A 20,976-nucleotide genomic window follows, 5' to 3' on the forward strand; every position below is an offset into this window, starting at 1 on the left:
GTGCTTTAAATTTTGCTTCAATATATTTCAGTAATTAGAATCATTATGTTTTAGAATTTGCTAATATGAGACCACAGGAGATTGAAATGATTTTCTACAAAAAAGAGCAGAAAATTTCTTCTTTTCAAAAGAAACTCTCCGAATGTTGCAAACTCAACATTCTACACTTTTTTCTTTTTTAACGTCTAAACTCCGGGATATTTTTACAGAACTGTAATAGAAATTAGAGTTGAAAGTTGAATACATAATAATAGTACATGCTAAAACTTCAGACAGAAAGTAAACATGAAAGTTTTGATCATTACTGCCATTCATTATTCAACTCAAATTTAGCTCCCTATAATCTTCAATACAAGGTAGATATGTATAATATTCCAGAAAATGTAACAGACATACTCCTCACAATAGGTACATGGGTTTCACATTTGATTCACACAAATGTAATGCCCTACTGTTCATCTGTGGAACGCTGAGTAACTCATGAGCGTTTGAAGTGCTACATGGGAAGTGAACTTCATTCTACTGACCAGGCAAGGTCAATGTACAAAAGGACATATACACAAGACACAAATAAGAAAAAAACAGGATCACGCATTTTTCTGTACATTTCATGCAAACTGAGTACAATGTGAAAAGAATATATAAAGCACACTTTTCAGGGTCAAATTCTCACAAAAATGGCAGATTAATATGCAGAAAAGTCTGCACCAGTTAAAGGTCCATGGCAAACAATGAGACAAAGGAATATCAGCTCTCCTATTTTTCTTGTAACAATGCAGGGATGTTTATGTTCCAGCCAATGGCTTGCCTATCAAAACCACAAGTAAACAGATTACATATGGGGTGATCTTCACTCCAAGCTGAGCAGCATACCATTCTTCTATGGCCCTATAAACAATCAGACAAGCCAAAATTAGTCTATTATTCTGAAAACATAGTCCTCCTTAATATTTATAAAGCTTCAACCAAATTAACAACTGTAGAACTCAAAGCGAAAGAAAAAAATAACAAAATGGGTTACTCCAAAAGTGAGCCTCAAAAGAGATTGGCAACAGGAGCTTTAGGTAGTGTGTTAGCTGCTGCTGTGTGTGACTAAGCCGGTTCCAATTCATAGGGTTTCTGAGGAATCTTGTGGTTAGCAGTCCAATGCTTGTCCTACAGCGTCACACCAAGCTTCCAATGTGTTAGCTGTTGTTGTTGTTAAGTGCTATCGAGCTGCTTCCAACCCACAGCGACCCTGTACAGGGTTTCTGAGGCTGTATAGCTTTACAGGAGCAGGAAGCCTCATCTTTCTCCCACGGATCGGCTGGTAGTTTCAAACTGCTGACCTTAAGGTTTGCAGACCGATTCGTAACGACTACGCTACCAGAGCTCCTTAATGTGTTAGTAGGGAAACTAAAATAAAGTGTGATTAAAGCACATAATAAATCATAAGGCTCATCTCGAAAATATTTTAGAATTCTTTAAAAAAGATTACAGTCAGTAGAAATAAAATAATTTTAAATTTTAAAATAATGAGGCTGCATTATATTTGGAGGTAAATTTAGTAAAATTTACTCAAGGATCTCAAATGCCATTTTCACAAGTAATTGGTACAGGTGATCCTAACAAAAAACAAACAAACAAATGACACCAAACCCACTGCCACCAAGTCAATTCAGACTCACAGCGACACAGATTGTAAATCTTTACGGGAGCAAAAAGTCTCATCTTTCTCCCAACGCAACAGCTGGTGGGTTTGGACAGCTGACTCTGTGGTTAGCAATCCACTGCTTATCCTACAGTGTCACCAGGGCACCTTCAAGTAATAAAGGGGTTAGAAAAATACACTTGGTGCCAAAATTATATGGACTTTCAAGTAGATTCCTGCCAACTTCAGGAATCCCAGTTAAATATCAGAATGTTGGAAAAAATTATTGTAAAATATTTGACAAAGTTTGTGTTGGGTATTTAGTATGTGTGAATAAGCATGCATATCAGCATTTAACACGGTGCATGAGCATGTCTACAAGAAGTTGCTTACAACTTGCTCATATTTTCTCAATTAATATGATGATTTGACATTATTGTCATTACATCATTAAATAAAGTACAAGATTTCAAATTAAAAAAAAAAAAAAAACCTGACAGAATTTAGTAAGAGAAATACTCCAAAACAGGGTACCAAATTCTCTCTGTGAAACCATTCATATACAGATGTTCTGGTTGTTGTTAAGTGCCATCGAGTCAGTTCCGGCCCATAGCCACCCTGTATAGGGTTTGAGGAGCAGCTGGTGAGCTTGAACCGCTGACCTTGCAGTTCAAACCAACCTTGCAGTCCAAAGCATTAACCCACAGCCCTACATTTACAGAGAGAATTCTGATAGGCACAAAAAGAAAACTACTGAGAGAAAGGAAGGCAATATAACAAAGGGTAGCAAAGGTTACATCACTTTCTTTGTGAATGACCTAAACGAGAAAGAAGAAACATTGCATTCATTGGCTCAGTTGAGCAATAAGCTGGGACTCTGTTAAAGAACTATTTAAAAATGAGAAACTCAAAGTATTCATTGCAGAAACACTGAAATCAGTTCCTTAATAACTGGATAGGAGGGAAAAACCATATGGCACCTACCGAAAGTTAGTTTTTACAAAAAGCGAGTTAGTGGTAAACAGGGAAGCTAAATCTCCTAGTTTTATAATTCATTTTCATATAACGCTACAGTGTGCTCAAAGATATAATGTCCTGGTTTATCATCTACCCAGAAATAAAAAGTTCCATAAACAAACATTTGGGAACTGCCCCAGACTCCCCAAGGAGAATTATAATATACATTAGCATAATAAAAATTCTGACACCCTTTCAGTGAGCAATTCTGTTTAAGTTTGTTTAAACCGACATCTCACAGGTCCACTGGATCACAGACTTTTTTTCATGGAATTCCTCTTAATAGTCTATAGACCTTCCTTTTCTTGAAACACATTTTTGAAAAATAATAACTTATATTTCCTCCGAAACAATATAACATCAAATGATTCTGTTAGCCCATTTACTCTGGCTACCAAACATTCAAATAAGCGTTTCTGCTTTTTCTCTTCTAAGAACTAACTGCCAGTTGGAAGAAGTCACAATGACATAAGCCAGTGATTCCCAGACGTGGTTTTGTAACACTGAAAACGTATTTATTTCTCTGAAGAAGTGCTATGAGTTTGCAGTGAAGTTAACTGTAATTCATTAGTCTTAAAAATAAATCTAATTTCATGTACTACACTGGAATTCTACAGTTTCCAAAAGATTGTATGTTGGAGAAAAGTAAGCATGAAACAGTTGACATAGAAAGAGAACTATACACTACAACTTAGAACTCTTATTTTCAAGAGGAAAATGTTCTCTAAGTACAAATATCACACAAAATTTCCTATATATTTTTTTGAAAATGCATATAATTTACATACATAAAGAACATATAACTGGAAATAGTTTATTGTGTTATTAAAGATGCAGCTTAGATGTTACATGGATGACATTTGGCAGTTAGCAAAATGTGGAGGGATAACAGAAAAACAAACCTCCTATGGATAAGTCAATGGATGGCTTTGTCAGTTTGTGAAAAGGTTTTTAGTTACTTAAAATAATTTCACAAGCAACTTTTCTCTGATGTGAAATTGAATAAAAAGATAAATAACTTTTAACTGTGTAGTTGTGAAGTGTTAAAGAGAAGAATGGCTGAAGTAGCCTAATTTTTCAGGAAGCTGATGTCACTTAAAGAAAAGGTGTTGCAATGTTGGTGACAAATCAATCTACTTAGCTATCCTTGTTTTACAGTCTTTGAAATTCGAATATATTGCAGGACTATGAAATGATGATTGGTGGAAATCAGCAAGACAGCATATGTATGGATGGATCACTGCAAGAGAGGATGGTATTTAAAAGAAAGGCTGAAAAGTGACTGGTCAGAGGTATGCATGCACCCACACATACACAACTGAGCTGCAGAAGCAGGGAATGTATTCATTTAAAAAGAAAAGCATTCAATGGCTTTTCATTGCACAGATCTTATGACATTCAGGGAAGACAAAAGAAAAAAAAACAGGAAAGGATGATTGTAAATGCATTGTGGGGTCAATTATATATAAGAACCAGGAGAAACACTGCTCTGACTGGTAGAGGTATCTGTATTACACTTACATTAAGGCACTATCAATTTTTTTTTTTTTTCAAAAGGCAATGGATTCATTCTCAGGCTTTTGGATTAAGGCTCTCAACCTTCAAAGTACAACAGAACCACCCAGGGGATTAATTCAAAATGCAGATTCCCAGGCAATGCCTTCAGAGATTCTAATTCAGTAGATCCGAGCTGGTGCAAGGAGTCAGAATTCTTACCCAGCACTCCAGGTCACTGTGATAGGGGTGGTCTAAAAACCATTTTTCAAGAAACACTGAACTCATATAATTAAGCTAGCTCTCTCCTACTACAGCTAAAGAATATACATTTCAACAAGGAACAATGCCTTAACTCATAAGAAAGCAGCATTTAAAATGGAATACCTTCTTGGCAATGACAACCTGAAAGATATTTTAGTGGTAGTTAGAGGCATGGATCCTTTCTTAAAAGAGCTACTTAAACTACCACTAATCCATGAAGTCCTGGTGTGGCACTGTGGGCTAATGCATCAGAATCAGACTGCAAAGCCGTTTGAACTGCAAGGTAGGTAGTTCAAGCTCACTAGCTGCTCCTCAGAAGCCCTATACAGGGTCACTATGGTCGGAATCGACTTGACAGCAGTTAACAAAAACAGTCCATGAATAATACTGGTCCTGCTTTGTTATATTAAATGCTTAAAGTATGTCTAGTTCTACAAACTCAACTGAAGATATCTAAGACTGTGGTTTCCAATACACGTGTGCTATTGAGCACTTGAAATGTACCTAGTGGAACTGCATTTTTTATTTTACTTAACTTAAACTTCAAAAATGGTGTAGCACTGCAGGGTAAGCACTGGACCACAAGTTCAGTGGTTCAAACTCACCAGCCACTCCCCAGAAACCCTATACAGGTTAGTTAGTGGTTCTCTTTTAATAAAGCCTGGAAGAACTTAGGTATGTAATTGCTTTTCCAAGTTAAAATTTGCTGAAATCTAAACACCTAAAAACAAAGTCTGAAAATAAGAATGTAAATTATCTGAAATAATTTTATACTGATTATATGTTGAAATGATATTGATTAGATTATATTTAGTTATATAGAATACACTGCTAAAATGAATTTCTCCTGTTTATTTTTTAATATGGCTAGTAGAAGTTAGTTACATGTGAGTGTCACATCATATTTCTCTTAGACTATATATTTTATATGATCTGACATATAAAATTCCAAGTTCTTCTCTAACTTTCTTGATGAATACATATTCTAAGCTCTACCAATGAAAATAATTCCATTACCTGTCTATTGCTTCGAGGAAGTCTTGCTAATCGGACTCCTGACATATCAAATAATCTAACTTGTCGGTTGTCATGCGGAAGGGCAATGATTTTTTGGCCAACACATACATTAATCCTGCAAAGAGAAGAGAAAAGGGATTATGCTTAAAACAGTAGCAGCACAAGTTTTTGAGTTTGCAAATAATGACGCAATATTATTCGTATTTCAAGGTAAAATATAGTATCAAGTTATCTGACTTGGCATTAAAATAAAGAAATAAAGCAAAGGGATACTTATATGTAACTACAAGATACACACATACCCACAATACAGACACACACTCAAAGGTAGAGAGATGCAGATATACTCCTCCAAAGAGATTATCAATTGCCACATAACAAGTAAAACAAAAAACCTAAACATATGGCCGCACATGGCTTATTCTTATTCTTACAAAGCCTGTTAAACTAACCTGAGCTTATACTTAATCACTGCGTTTGCAGTAGAGGATCAATAGAGTGTACTTTTCCAGGACCGAAACCATTTTTCCCAAGGTTACACCAATTAAACATTCAATTTACATAAACAAACATGAAGTAACACCGAGCCATTTCAGGTCCATTATGCAAGTCAAATCTTCTGTGTAATGATTAACTGTATCTTACCTGTTAATGGCAGAGTCCGTACGAATAGTTGCAATTGGGGATCTCATATTTTTTAAATCCCAAACTTTCACAGTGCGGTCATCACTGCCTGAGACAACATTATCTCCCACAGTAAACACAGCAGAGGTTACAGTGCTAGAAGTAAAAGATAAAGGAGTCAGAAACCTGGAAATTAAAATTCCAGAACATTACCAATGAATCCTCTCAGCAGTATGTAATAGAATGATGCTCTCAGAAAAATTCTGGCAAGGTGGGTACAAACAATGTGAGAGATGTGGAAGGAGCTACAAGCAACTTCTATTCTGTACACTGCTCTTACCTGCTTAAAAAAATTCCATACCTGTGCAAAATAAATCTTTCCAATTAAGTACACTAAAATCTGCTTTGGAGTCCTGATGTGACACTGTACGATAATCACTTAATTGCTAACCACAAGGCCAGTGGTTCAAATCCAACAGCCAATCCTTGGAAACACTAGACAAGGTCAATAAGAGTCAGAACCAACTCAATGGCACTTAACAACAACATCTGTTTGAAGGAAGCTTGGTGGCACATTAGAAAATTATATTCCATTTTATTCGATCTCTAGGCAATAAGCAAAGAAAAGTTACCAAAAATATGGATTAGATAGACTCAGCCACAATTTCTATACATTTGTATGTGGTAGCAGAATATTACAGAAAAAATTCGAATTCAACTACAAGTATGTATCATTTTAATCAGAACACTGAGAAAAAACAATTCTACAGTCATTCTTGGAACCTATTTCATAATAGCTTTCTTTTCAATATTCAGAACTAAAACAAGACTGTTGGGAAGGGCACAGAACAGAAGAGATACAGAAATCATGTGTTCAACTCAAAAGTATTAATAAGAACCAGAGAAGAGTAAACGGTTTCAGTTAGTTTATTTCAACTATCAACTTCACTCTTGAAATTTGGAAAATATACTGATTAACACAGTGGTAAGCATATTAAATCTACTAATGGTGAAACTGGATTAAAAATACCACCAGCAAAGGGAAATATCATTCAAATCATCTTTGAAGAGACTTAATCAAAATATTTAAAGGAAAACAACCATCATCTTTCTACCTGCTAATGTCTGCTATAATGGTTGTATAAATTAATTAGCAATGCTATCTTCTCAACTGAAGAATAGTCAACACTCACTGGACTGTAGTGAGGGAAAAAAAAAAATCACATGAGAGAAGAAATATATGACTGAAATAATTAAATGACATGAAAAGCAAAAAGGTTAAAGCCAACAACCCCTGTATGCACTGGTAAAGAGCCCTGGTGGGAGAATAGGTTAATCACTGAGCTACTAAGTGAAAGGTTAGTGCTTTAAACCCACCCGTCACTCCACACAAGAGTTACAGCAGCCTGCTTCTATACAGAGTTACAGCCTCAGGAACTCTAGGGAGGAGTTCTACTCTATTCTATAGGGTCATGAGGTATGAGTGGAAATCAACAGGTAGCAGAAAGTGTGGTTTGGATTGTGTGCACTGACAATGGTTAATTTAAAAAAATGTGATACTAAACCTAATTTCTTAATTAACTAAAGATAAGAATATCTTATTTTTGCACAAGCCATTGAAAAGCTGAGCAACAATGTCATGAATAAGTACTTAAAGGAACAGTTAGCATTTTTTAAAAATTTCAGCATATATTGCTTAATGATGCAGAAGAATTCTCATTTTAGTCATTCATTTATTCAACAGCTTTAACAGGATTTAATTACTGCATTGCAGTGTACTCGATATCATTAATAACAAATCTTGCCACAACTGGTTCATCTGTAAAGACATTATATGATTTTAGACCACAAATGGTAATACAAATTTACCAAAATACTGATACCAGTAATTTTTCAGCGGGATCTATGTCAGCTGCCTTACTTCCATAATTGTATCTCAAGGCCACAAATATTAGGGTTACAAACTCTGCATAGTAGGAGCTCTGGTAGCATAGTGGTTATGAATTGGGCTGCTAACCTCAGGGTCAGCAGTTCAAAACTACCAGCCACTCCGTGGAAGAAAGATGAAGCTTTCTGCTCCCGTAAAGATTTATGGCATCGGAAACCCTGTACAGGGTCACTATGAATCAGAACCAACTCCACAGCACATAACCACCAACTCTGCATAAAGGCTTAAAATAGTTCTCAGTACTCATCTAAACTAATTAAATAATCCTACAAGACTATAACATGTAAATTTTTACCTGTTAAAGCAGCTGTTGTTGTTGTTAAGTGCCATGGAGTCGTTTTTCTGACCCATAGCGTCCTCTGAGGAGTGGCTGGTAAACCTGAATCACCAACCTTATGGTTCAAACCAAACTTGCCATCCAGTACATTAACCCACAGTGCCACACCACGACTCCATTAATGCTGTATTATATTTTTTTCTTATCTTCACAAAACAATTGATTTAAACGGGCAAAAGCTTCTGTTTTCTACATACTTGATTTACTGGTACCCACTCTAACTGTGCTCATGTACATTAACTGCTTAGAATTTAGTAATACTAATTTAAGATGTCAGCTGTTCTTGTCATTTAAGCTGTATACGAGAATTTGACTTAATGTTGTATTCAGACTACTGATTGCAATTAACACTATCGAGTCACTGTGGCCCAATTGATAAAAACACTCTTAATTCAAATGGACACAGAATTCACCTTTAATTTAAACCAACCTCCACTACATTAATGCAGTTTTTTTTTTTTTTAATAATATAATGTCAGCTCAGTAAAGCTAGTAAAAAAAAGTAAGACATTAAAATAAAAAATTTGGAATTTTATACAATGGTAACAGTATTTTAACATAGGCCGTCTATCTGCTTTTTGAAATACGGCTGTTAGAAATGAATTCTGATGTCACATAAAAGACTCGGTGAGACTACATTACTTTGACAAAGCAAAATGTACTCCTGCAAGAGGGTGTGTACACATAGCTGTATAGGAACCGGCCAGTGAGCACACTAAGTAGGGAGTCCACTTGGGTTTTTTATCTGTGACACGAGTCTTAAGGCTGTATCTCACCCATTGGCTAGGGCTTTAATCATAGCACAATCTTTTCCCTTACCTGACTGGCTAGTTTAAATTTCTAAGGTGCGCATTCCCATTTCAGGAAATAGTAAAAAGTAGAAGAGAGGTCATACAGTTCCTACTCACTTCAGGAAATAGCAAAAGGAAAAGAAAGATCGTCAAGTCTCTACTCACTTTGGGAAGCAGTCAAAGAAAAAGAGATCATAAGGTCTTTACTCACTTCAGGAAGTAGTCAAAAAAAAGTAGGTCACCCAAATACAATAAAGAGGATTATAATAATTTTTGGAGAAAAGATATTTTCTTTTCTTTTGGAGAAAAGATATTTTCCCACACAGCTTTGCTACAAACCATGTGTTTGTAGTATGAATTAGTTTAAACACAACGGACGTAGAGAGAATAAAGACCAAATTTAATGCGAGTCACGCAGGTTCATAACTTTCTTCACCATGTAAACGTTTTATACCACCACGTAACGGAGTCGAATATAAAGCGCAATAAGGGAGCTAACAGTTTTGTTCTCATCTCCAACTGGTTCAGGTTGTGCAGCCAGACGTACCCCAGAACTCGTGCTACAACCTGACTGTCACAGAGCAAACACCACTGACACCTGGGCACCTTCACCAGATCAAGTGAGTGTGCAGTCATTACAAAAGCCCAGGGACACAGATTCCAACTCAGGCCAAGAAAGGACTTCCTGACTGACTGCTCTGGAAGCGAGAGGTTGCCAAGTGGTGTGAGGCGCTCTGCCAGTAGTGGCAATCCCTCTCCAAGATGAGTCTCGCTTTAGATCTAAAGACACAAAGAAGCTGAAGGGAAAATGGGAAAAAAGATTCCAAACAAATAATAACCAAAAGAGTTACTACACTAAGCTTTGCACTTTAAAAAAAAAAAAGATACAACAAAGAAGAATATTTTAAGTTCATAAAAGGATCAGTCTGTCATACACACGTTAGAATTATAAACCTGTAATACTCCAAACAACAGAACCCCAAATATAATACTGAGAGAACTGAAGAGAAAGTAGTGTCAAGTGGGATTGTCCCCAGAGATGCAAGTGTAGTTCAACACTAAAAAGTCAGTGCAATAAACCACTTAATAGAAAAGAACTACATGATCATCTCAACTTACGCAGAAAAAAAGGCATTTTACAAATTCCAACACCTTTCCATAAAAAAACAGTATAGCAAGAATTAAAAGGAACTTCTCTCAACAAGATAAAGGACATTGTGAAAAAAAATTTGTAGTTAATTAGCATACTCCATGGTAAAAGGAAAAGCTGAAAGATTTTCCCTTACAATGGTGAACAAGAATGCCTGCTTCACCTCTGCTATTCAACATTGTACTGGAAGTTCTGCCACAGCAATTAGACAAGAAAAAGTAAAAGGCATCCAAACTGGAAAGGAAGACTCTATTACAGCTAATAAGTGAATTCAGTAAAGTTACAGGATACAAGATCAACACAGAAAAATCAGTTGTGTTTTCATATATCAGTCATGAGCAATTCTATGTACAATAACATCTAAAAGAGTAAAACATCCTAAGAGTAAATCTAACTAAGGAAGTAAAAGAAAGAAAAAAAATGAAAAAGTCTAAATAAATGGAAAGAAACCCATGTTCATAGACTCAAATACTTAAGATGGCAAGAACTATCTAAAGCAACTCAATATTCTATTATCCAATTTCTAATGACCTTTTTCATACAAATGTAAAAGTCAGTTTTCAAATTCAAATGCAATTGGCAAGGGGTCTAGGTAAGCCACAACCATCTTGGACTAGCAGAACAGTTGTTTAGGACTTAGAGTAAATTCACAATTTACTACCAGGCATATGCATTAACTATACAAAACCCACTCAACGGCAAAAAGATTAGGCCTTCTGCTTCTGTAAAGATTTGGTCTCGGAAACTCAAAGAGTCATGTGAGTCAGAATGGACTTGATGGCAATGGGTTTATAGAGTCTAGAGCAAAGAAAATGGTTCAGGTTCAGAAAATCCAAGTAAAATCAATGTCTTAAGTGTAAAACTGCACTGCCTACTTTTGCTATTATTAAATAACTTACTGAGTATTTACTAGAATAGGGCTTGTTAATCTCAACACTATGAACATTTTACAGTAGATATTCTTTGTTGTAAGGGGGCTCTTGCGCACTGTAAAATGGTTAGCAGAGTCCTGTCTCCATTTAGTAGATGCATAGCATACACACACCCTCCCAACCCCAGTTGTGACAACAAAAATCTCTCCATAAGCATTAGCAAATGTCCCAAAAGGCATTGTCTTAGTTGAAAACAACCATAGTAAATGCATGCCATCGAGCAGTTACCATCAAGTCTTATTCCTATTCATAGTGAAGCCGCGTATATCAAGAGTAAAACTATGCTCTGTGGGGTTTTCAATGGTTGATATTTCCGAAGTAGATAGCCATGTTTTTGTTCTGAGTCACCACTGGATGGATTCGAAACTTCCACCCCCCTGGTTAACAGCTAACCAAGTTAACCATATGCACCACCCAAGGTTTCCATATTTGATCTAAAGAAACATAAAAGAAGATCAAATTCCACCTTCCTTTTAGCATTAGTCATACAAATCAAGGGGGAAGTGGGTAGGCAGAATGTAAACCCATAAAATCAGTCCAATGATTAACCTCCAGGCTGTTTAAAAAAATAAAGAACAACATAAAATTTTAACATTAAATTAGGTGTTGCTATTCTTCAAATGCAAAGGTTATAAGGGTTAAAAAACTTCAACTACTGGTAAAACTTCGAAAAGCAAAAGTTTAAGATGCCTGCTGGCTTTTCGTTGGACTGGAGTTTTCAGGAGGTCGTAGCCAAGTTAAATTTCAGTTAACACTCTGCTAAATTAATGAAAAAGTGTCAACAAAAGATCGTCTAACCCTATGTTAATGAAATGCTAAAAGACATTAGGTTTTTAATAAATCACAATCTTGACAGGTATTGTAGGACATCAAAAGAAAAAAAAATGGCAAAGAGGCAATAGCTTTAAGGGTACCCTTAGACCATGGGTTCCACAGGGAATTTGGTGTGCTACTACTGTTCATTGGAAAAGCTTCAGACTCTGCCAAACTACAGCAAAACTCATTTATCTTGTCGTACAGAGCAGCCGAGCATGTACTTCCAGCTGACAGCATGGCACCTTCTCACCACACACCACTGCCTGATCTGGAACATTCTGCTCCCTCCGTGGGTCTCAATCAACGCAAATACTGTAATGCTAGCACTCCTCATTAGGACTAACAGCTGTCTTCCCAGTCACACAGAGACACAAAACTGTTTTGCATAACAATCTGCTGAAATTTCACGGCTAAGGAAAAAAATATATGATGTGGAAAATGCTGGACCATGAAATGCTGATGCAGTGTGCTTTCCTGGCACCACATCAAAAATTGACTGTCGAGTTTCCATTTCTTATTTTTAAAGTGTAACTTCCTACAAAATAAAGTAATATTTTTATATTTGAAGAACAGACCAGCTCGTTCACAGAAGAGCAAGCAATCTTTGGGAAGAAAATGACATGATAGCAGGGAGTTTCCTGGTCCTAATGACCAGACTGTGTCATTTCAAGTTACACACAAAACTAATCTTTGAAAAGAGCATCTATGAGCCCATCACTGTTACTTTAATACTTGGACCAGTCAACTACTCAAGTACATTACAATGCTAATATAAAAGTATAAGTGAAACATCTATATGGTCCAATGGACCCCAAGATTATAGAGTTCGTAGGCAAAATACATTCCTACAAGCCAGATCAGAATTTACTAATAGACTTGCATACAAGACCACCACACAATTTAAAATTTGTCTTAGTTGCCTTCTTGTGTACAAAGTATTCAGACTGCCAGATTCCTTCCCAACTATCACTTTCCAAGCTGTTTTTTAAAAAACTAAAGTTTTAAGAGACCAAACAAGTCTCTGTCCTTAATAGCCAACTAGTCTAAATTAATTAACCTTCTAGGTTTATGGAAAGTAGATGCTTCTTTTGCTTTTCCTAATATATGTGTTTTTTAGAATTTAAAGAATTCACATAAACCTACATTTTAAAAGAACTCAGATGCCTAACTGAGAGATGGAAAACACATCACCATACAAAACACATTTCTGATTATTTCTTGATGGCTAACTCCAAAAAAAGTGAAACCTAAAATAAGCAATGGGGGAAAAAAGCCAAACTTGTATCACACATGAGTCTTTTTCAGTATTTAATATTCAACTCTTCCCCAGAAAAAATAAGTGAATTTCACATAATTTACAGCACTAGCTCAATAATCTCACTTGGTTACACACTGTCTAAATTTTCCTATTGGGAATAACTGAGACTTCCAATCTAAATTATTGGTAAGTCTGAAGTATAGATTTTATTCAACAAATATTTATTTAGCATCTATTATGTGCCACTTCTGGTGAGGCACTGTAGGATCAGCACTGGACTGCAATCCACAAGGTTGGTGGCTCAAACCCACCAGCTGCTCCTTGGAAACCCTATAGAGTCCGAACAGACTCGACAGCACTCAAAAACAACAACCGCATGTGTCGGGGAGTGTGGTGGCTCCATACAATAAGCACTGGACTGTAAACCACAAGGTCAGCGATTAGAGCCCACTAACCACTCCAAGGGACAAAGATGAGTCTTCTTGCTCCCGCAAAAAAAAAAAAGATTTAAAAAGCCTCGGAAGCCCTACACAGGGTCACTAAGACAAAACCAACTCCACATGACTTAACAACACCAATGTGCCAAGTTTGGTTCTGTGTGTGAGAGTCTGCAATAAAGAAGAGATAAATCCGTAATGCTCACCTTCTAGTGAAGAAGATAGGCAATTTTTTTCTTTTTTTTTTTTTTTAAATTGTCAAGACTAAGAGAGTGCTGCTGATAGAAATCATACTAAAGCTACTAATACCCGTATCTGGTACTGGCACACAGATAAAATTTCCTGAAGAGGGTTTTAAGAATGCTTCAAACCAGTATGTCCAGTTAACTTGACTCAATTATCTTCCTTAAGGTTTTTGTTTTTTATTGTGATTTGGGTGAAAGATTATAAAGCAAATTAGTTTTCTCCTTAAAGTTTTATTAAATCAGTTACTAAGAATCTTTTGCATATATTGAAAGATGAAGTTCAGGTCAATACAAAAAATACACAAGTATACAAAAAATATACAAAATACAAAAAATAAATAAGATGTATATAAAGCCTTCATTCTTGTAATACTGAAGATCAAGATTCTGATTTGTTTTCTGTGAAATACAGTCATTCTTATTTAATAATGTGACACTCAACTACAAATAAGTTTTGAATATTTATAATTATATCAATATTACAAAGATATTCAAGAGAAAGACGTGAGATTTAAATTTGGAAAGGAATGATCTCCCTCGGTGTCTTCAGCTAAGCTCTCTAAAGGAGGAAAACCAGTGAAGCTTATACATGTACATAGAGATTGGTCTCATGGAAATGGCTCTGGTAGTTGTTGAGTTTGGCAATTCCAAGTCCATAGTCAGATATAAGGCTGGAGGCTTCTTCTAACTCACATAGCTGCTCCCCGGATAAGCAGGCAATATGGCTGATGAAGCGCTGTGAATTATTTATAATTATTTATGTGTCTTTTATCTCTATATTTGTAACTCCCACTAAAAGATTTTTTTTCCTGAAGTGTCTGAGTAAGAGAAGGGGGGGGTGGGGGGAGCGGGAGGGCATTGCTGATAAGATTATATTCATCAGTGATAGTGGTTAAATTATGATTATAACAAACTTGGAAATCTAATGAGAGGCTTGGTCAGTTTTGCCACCCTGTGGGTATAAAATGAGCCACCTTGGTGATGTGAATGGGCTGTGCACTTCTTAGCTTGACTAACCAAGCTTGCCTCTGACTGATCCCACTTCTTGTGATTGAACTGTCGGCCTGAACCGATTCTCCAACGTCACAGCCTGTGAGTCAGCATCCTAATTTGGCATGAGAGAGGAGAATCCTCCAGACTGACATCTGAACTGTCGATTTGGAAGTTACCAACCTCCACAACCATGTGAACCATTTCCTTGACAGCCCATGAGTTCTGGGAGGTATTGCAGTGGATTGTAGAACCTTGGGATGTGGGGGAGAGTACTGAGGGAGGGGTAGTTGTTAATATCAGTGGTATGGCACTGAGGATAAGTACTGGACTGAGAACCACAAGGTCAGCAGTTCAAAGCCACCAGCTTCCCCTCAGAAACCCTATACAGGGTCACTATGAGTCAGAACCAACTCCGACAGCCCATAACAACAACATAGCACTTTAGAAAAGTTGAACATTAGGGACATCTTTATCTTCCACCTCATAGTTCATGCTGATCCATCTAAAATAAATTATTGTTGCAGCAGGCTCAAGTCCAAAGAACTGGAAGTCAGATATTGATGAGCCAGTTGCAGTGTCCAGATGCAGCAAAAAATCAATAAAAATCCAGAGCTTTGTCAGACCATCTGTATATATAGGGAGCAGGTCACACTCTCAAAGAAATGTCCTTTCAGTTGATTGGTTGCTCATAGCAGATGTCATCATTCAGTTATATCATATTCCATCATGGGGAATGATGACATCATAACTGCCAAATCACTGAAAATTCTGGCCCAGCCAAGTAGACATACAACCATAACCCTCATAACTCAGGTTTTTAAATCTTCCCTTGTTACAAGCTCATTAATCAACATTGGCTGGTGTCTTGATCACCATTATTTGATACCATGTATACAAATAAGGGACTCCTGGTGTGGCACTGTGGCTTAATGCACTGGACTGCAAAGTCAGTTTGAACTGCAAGGTGGGCAGTTCAAGCTCACCAGCTGCTCCTTGGAAACCCTATACAGCGTCACAACGGGTCAGAATCAATTCAACGGCACTTAACAACAACATACAAATAAGAATTTCAAGGGTTTCATTTATTTTTTAATTCTTCCAAAAGGTAATATTTTAAGGTAACATGATACAGACAAGTCCCATTCATTAGAATATTTAGAAGAATTAAAATCAGAAATATATTAAGAACTATAAAATTTTTACTTGTAAACATATTCATAGATTATATTTTTAAAGCTGTAAAGTAGAAACAATGGTTTTGGGAGGAGGGGATCTGGCCTTCATGGATTTAAACAGCAAGAACTAATCCTCCAGCAGTCCCATGGAGAGCAGAGTGCTGAGGCTGGACTCTGACGATAAATAAGGTCCTAGTAAGTCCCATGATCTTGAGAAAGTCCTTTTCCTTCATTAGTAAAATAAGGAAGTTACCTTAAGTGCTTCTCAAACTTAAGAATAGGCTGCTGGGACACTGTAAAATCAGTACTGGGCTGTGAACCACAAGGTCGGTAGTTCAAACCTACCAGTTGCTCCTCGGAAAGCCTATACGGGGTCGCTGTGAGTCGGAACCAACTCGGTGGCACTTCACAACAACAACACTGGATTACATGGACCTAGCAGCCAGTACAGCTCTCGAATTACTTGAAGAGGTCCTTTAAAATGATGTACGACTGTCAAAAGTAACATATACTATATGTAATATATGTATATTATATATGGGGTGGGGTGGCGCTATACAATAAGCACTGGACTGCTAACTGCAAGGTCAAGGTCGGTGGCTGGAACCCAACAGCCACTCCTTTAAACGACTGCTGCTGCTGTTGCCATCAAGTTCATTGTGACTCACGGCGATCCCACACGTGCTGAGTACAACACCGCCATGCAGTTGTCAAAGTTAGGCCTGGGTGGGTTTGAACTGCCAACCTTTCAGCTAGTAACATTTATGTCACCCAGGAAACCTTTAGGCAAAGGTTCAGATATTACCCATTACTCACTCATGAAAGCCAATAAACTCTCAAAGATTCTACACGTTCTACTGCCCTCAGTCCTTCTCTGCATTTCTCTAGGAGCCCATGGAGTCCACAAATACTCTAACACAAAATGAAATGTAGTAATTGTATTACTGTTTTCCTAGCTTAAAAAAAAAAAAAAAATCACGATCCAGCCCACATTCAAATTAAATTCCAAAGTCAGCTTAACTTCCATGGGCAATCATTATAATTATACCTCTGCACAGAGTCTCAATTCCCTCAGCCCCTTTCTTGCTTTATTTGTATTCACTTGGCAAAACCACAACCTAATTAAATCCAACTCTCTGCTTACTCCACTTACACTTACTTGGATAGCTTAAGAGAGCTGGAGAAAAACACACCACTAAGCTACTGGTTCCGTTCTACATTCATGACCGTGTTCCTCATGTGGGCCCTTATGCTACCCACAATCCTCCTACGTAGTTCTTTCACTCTCCTCTTCTCCTTTCCTACAAGCTTCTCTTCCCTTTCCTCCTCCTAACTCCTGGCTTTCTATATCAGAAACTTCCACACACAGTCAACTGATATACAGCCTTTCTGCCGACTGCTTGAGATGAGGTACCTGTGGTCTCCCAGGGGAGTGCCTGGGTGCTGTAAACTGATAACACTCTCAGCAGCTACCTGAAAGGTGGGAAGCTTTAGTTCATCCAGAAGTGCCTCAGAAAAACTGTCTGGCGATCTACTTCCAAAAATGCCACCACTGAACACTCCGAGCACAGTACTATTCTGATAGACACAGGCACCAGGAGTCAAATCTACTCAGCTGCAACTGGTTCTGTTTTCTTGTTTTTTCTAAAGCCAACCCATCTTCCTCTGTACTAAATGGTATCTTCCACCCCACAAAAACAGGGCTCCAGCAATTCTCTCTTTTCTTCCTTATCAACATAACATTTTTCACTCTACAAAACCATTTCCATTAGCATGCTGCTACTTCTCCATCTTCGAAGATAAAGGACAAAACCCTTCTTGACCCAACTTCTCTCAAATACCACCATTCCACTCCTCTACAACAAAACTTTTTTTTAAAATGTTGTATATACTATCCCCTTTGTTGTTGTTGTTAAGTGCTGTGGAGTCGGTTCCAACTCATAACGACCCTGTACAGGGTTTCCAAGGCTGTAAGTCTTTACAGGAGCCGAAAGCCTCATCTTTCTCCCATGGAACAGCTGGTAGTTTCGAACTGCTGACCTTGTGGTTCGCAGCCTGATTCATAACCACTACGCTACCAGAGCTCCTTAGTATCTCTTTACCCATTCAACCCAGTAGTTGCTCCCCTGGTAAAAACTTTTGTCAAGTTCTTCAAAGCTAAATCTGATGGTCTTTGCTCAGTGCTCAGTTACTGGGTCTGACAGCTCTGTGTGACCATTGTGATCACTTTCTTCTTCTTGATTCACTTTCTCTCCTTACATGTGAACAGCCCACTTTCTACTCTTAGTCTCCCCACCCCACCCGCACCAACTGCTCCATCTCATCATTTGATTTGCTCATTGGCTTCAGATATTTAGATAAACAAGAAAACAAAACCAGTTGCAAATGAATTGATTTTCTAAATAATCTTCTTTTAAATTGCAACACATAATTTTTACATATTTATCTCAAGATTACTGTTCCTCCACACGCTTCTGGAGTCCTGGTGTGGCGCTGTGGGTTAAAGCACCCGACTGCAAAGTCATCTGAACTGCAAGGTCTGCAGTTCAAGCTCACCAGCTGCTTCTCGGAAACCCTATATAGGTATGATATGGGTTGGAACCAACTCGACAGCACTTAACAACAACAACAACACACACTTCTAGAAACTCTAAAGTTATATAATAGATGTAAGACACTTAAAATTGCTTCTTACAGATGCATTTTTATAAAAATATAGTGCCTTGATTTTTTTAAATTGTGGTAATGCAAGAAGGCTTCAAAAAATTCATAGGAAAACGGAATTAAAAGATAATGGAATTTGTCCAGGTATTTTTGAAGCTCCCTCTGCAAATATGTGCAACAAAATAGTTGGTTATTTTAACATTCTTCACATGTACAATTCAGTGACATTAATTTTGTCCATCATTGTGCAACCATCACCAGAATCTATTTCCAAATTTTTTTATTACCATTAATAGAAGGAAGCTTCATGCCTTAACTTTTAAGTACTCCCACAATTGTTTCTTGAAAAACTAGAATACCAAGTAATCTGTTACGAGAAACCTGAGGAGCACAGTGTATCACCCTAAGATGTGATGGCATCTTTTTCAATTTACACATTTTGAATCAGTTGATCAACAAGTTAAAAATTTTTAATTGAATTGTTTCTACTTAACTATTCTTAACATTTAAAAATAGGGTTCTAAGTAAAAGAAAGGTGTCAAAAATTGAATGCAACGCATAAACATCGATATCTTAGGCATTAGTGAGCTGAAATGGACTGGTATTGGCCATTCTAAATCTGACAACCACATAGTTTACTATGCCAGGAATGACAAATTGAAGAGGAATGGTGTTACATTCATCATCAAAAAGAACACATCCAGATCAGTCATGAGGTACTACGCTGTCTGTGATAGAATAATAACCATGCGCCTGCAGGGAAGCCCAGTTAATACCACTATTATTCAAATTTACACACCAACCACTAAAGCCAGTGAGAATGAAATAGAAAAATTCTACCAACTTCTTCAATCTGAAATCGATCAAACATGCAGTCAAGATGTATTGCTCATTATTGGTGACTGGAATGCAAAGGTTAGGAGCAAAGAGGAAAGATCAGTAGTTGGGAAACATGGCCTTGGTGATAGAAATGATACTAGAGAACGCATGATAGAATTCTGCAAACCCAATGATCTGTTCACTTCAAATACCTTCTTTAGACAACATAAGAAACAACTGAACACATGGAGCTCACCAGATGGAATACATAGAAATCAAATTGACTACATCCGCGGAAAGAGAAGATGGAAAAGCTCCATATCATCAGTCAAAACAAGGCTGGGGGCAGACTGTGGAACGGACCATCAATTACTCATATGCAAATTCAAACTGAAGCTGAAGAAAATGAAAACAAGTCCACGAGAGCCAAAATATAACCTTGAATATATCCCACTTGAATTTACAGATCATCTGAAGAACAGATTTGATACATTAAACACTAAAGATCAAAGACCAGAAGAGTTGTGGGATGACATCAAGAATATCATACATGAAGAAAGCAAAAAGTCATTAAGAAGAGAAGAAAGAAAGAAAAGGTCAAAATGGATGTCAGAAGAGACACTGAAACTTGCTCTCCAACGTAGAGATGCTAAGCAAATGGAAGAAATGAGGAGGTACAATAGCTGAACAGAAAATTTCAAAGGTAAGCTTGAAAAGATAAAGCCAAATATTACAACAAAATATGCAAAGATCTGGAATCAGAAAACCAAAAAGGAAGAACATACTCAGCATTTCTCACACTGGGGGAAGTGAAGAAAAAATTCAAGCCTCGACTTTCATTACTGAAAGATTCTCTGGGCAAATTACTGAAGGATGAAGAAAGTCTCAAGAGAAGATGGAAGGCATACACAGAGTCAGTGTACCAAAAGGAAATGATTAATGTTCAACCATTTCAAGAGGTAGCATATGATCAAGAGCCAGTGCTACTGAAGGAGGAAGTCCAAGGTGCATTGAAGGAACTGGCAAAGAACAAGGCACCAAGAATTGATGGAATAAAAATTGAAATCTTCGTAACCGATAAGGGGAAGTGAGGGAAAAACAGCAATGAAGTGGCGAGATAAGCCCTACGTTGTGGAGAGTGAAGTGTTCAGCTGATAAAAAGAGAGAGCATATGCATAAGAACACCCACACTTGCAGATAATAACCACTTAACCTGGCTTCAATGACTGGATGATCAGAGCTCAACCAGAAGAAGAAAGAAGAGGAAAAAAAGAGTAATTTGATACAATTTGATGAATTTGACCTACACCTATGGAAACAGTAGCTCAAAAGAGGGAACAAGTCCTTACAGCAAGAATCATTCCC

General features: G+C 37.2%; 1 protein-coding gene across 1 annotated transcript in view; it reads right to left on the reverse strand.

Annotated features, from left to right (window-relative positions):
• Positions 1-756: 756 nt before the first annotated feature.
• WDR37 (WD repeat domain 37) overlaps positions 757-20,976 on the reverse strand; it is an 84,145-nt gene continuing 63,925 nt past the window's right edge. The window contains exons 11-13 of the mRNA XM_006874416.1: positions 6,068-6,202; positions 5,423-5,537; positions 757-888 (exon numbers count right to left, since the gene is read on the reverse strand). Coding sequence (XP_006874478.1) covers positions 757-888; positions 5,423-5,537; positions 6,068-6,202 — 382 coding nt within the window. The remainder of the gene's footprint in view (positions 889-5,422; positions 5,538-6,067; positions 6,203-20,976) is intronic.

Source organism: Chrysochloris asiatica, unplaced genomic scaffold (assembly GCF_000296735.1).
Source record: "Chrysochloris asiatica unplaced genomic scaffold, ChrAsi1.0 scaffold00276, whole genome shotgun sequence".
In the NCBI taxonomy this organism is placed as follows: domain Eukaryota; kingdom Metazoa; phylum Chordata; class Mammalia; order Afrosoricida; family Chrysochloridae; genus Chrysochloris; species Chrysochloris asiatica.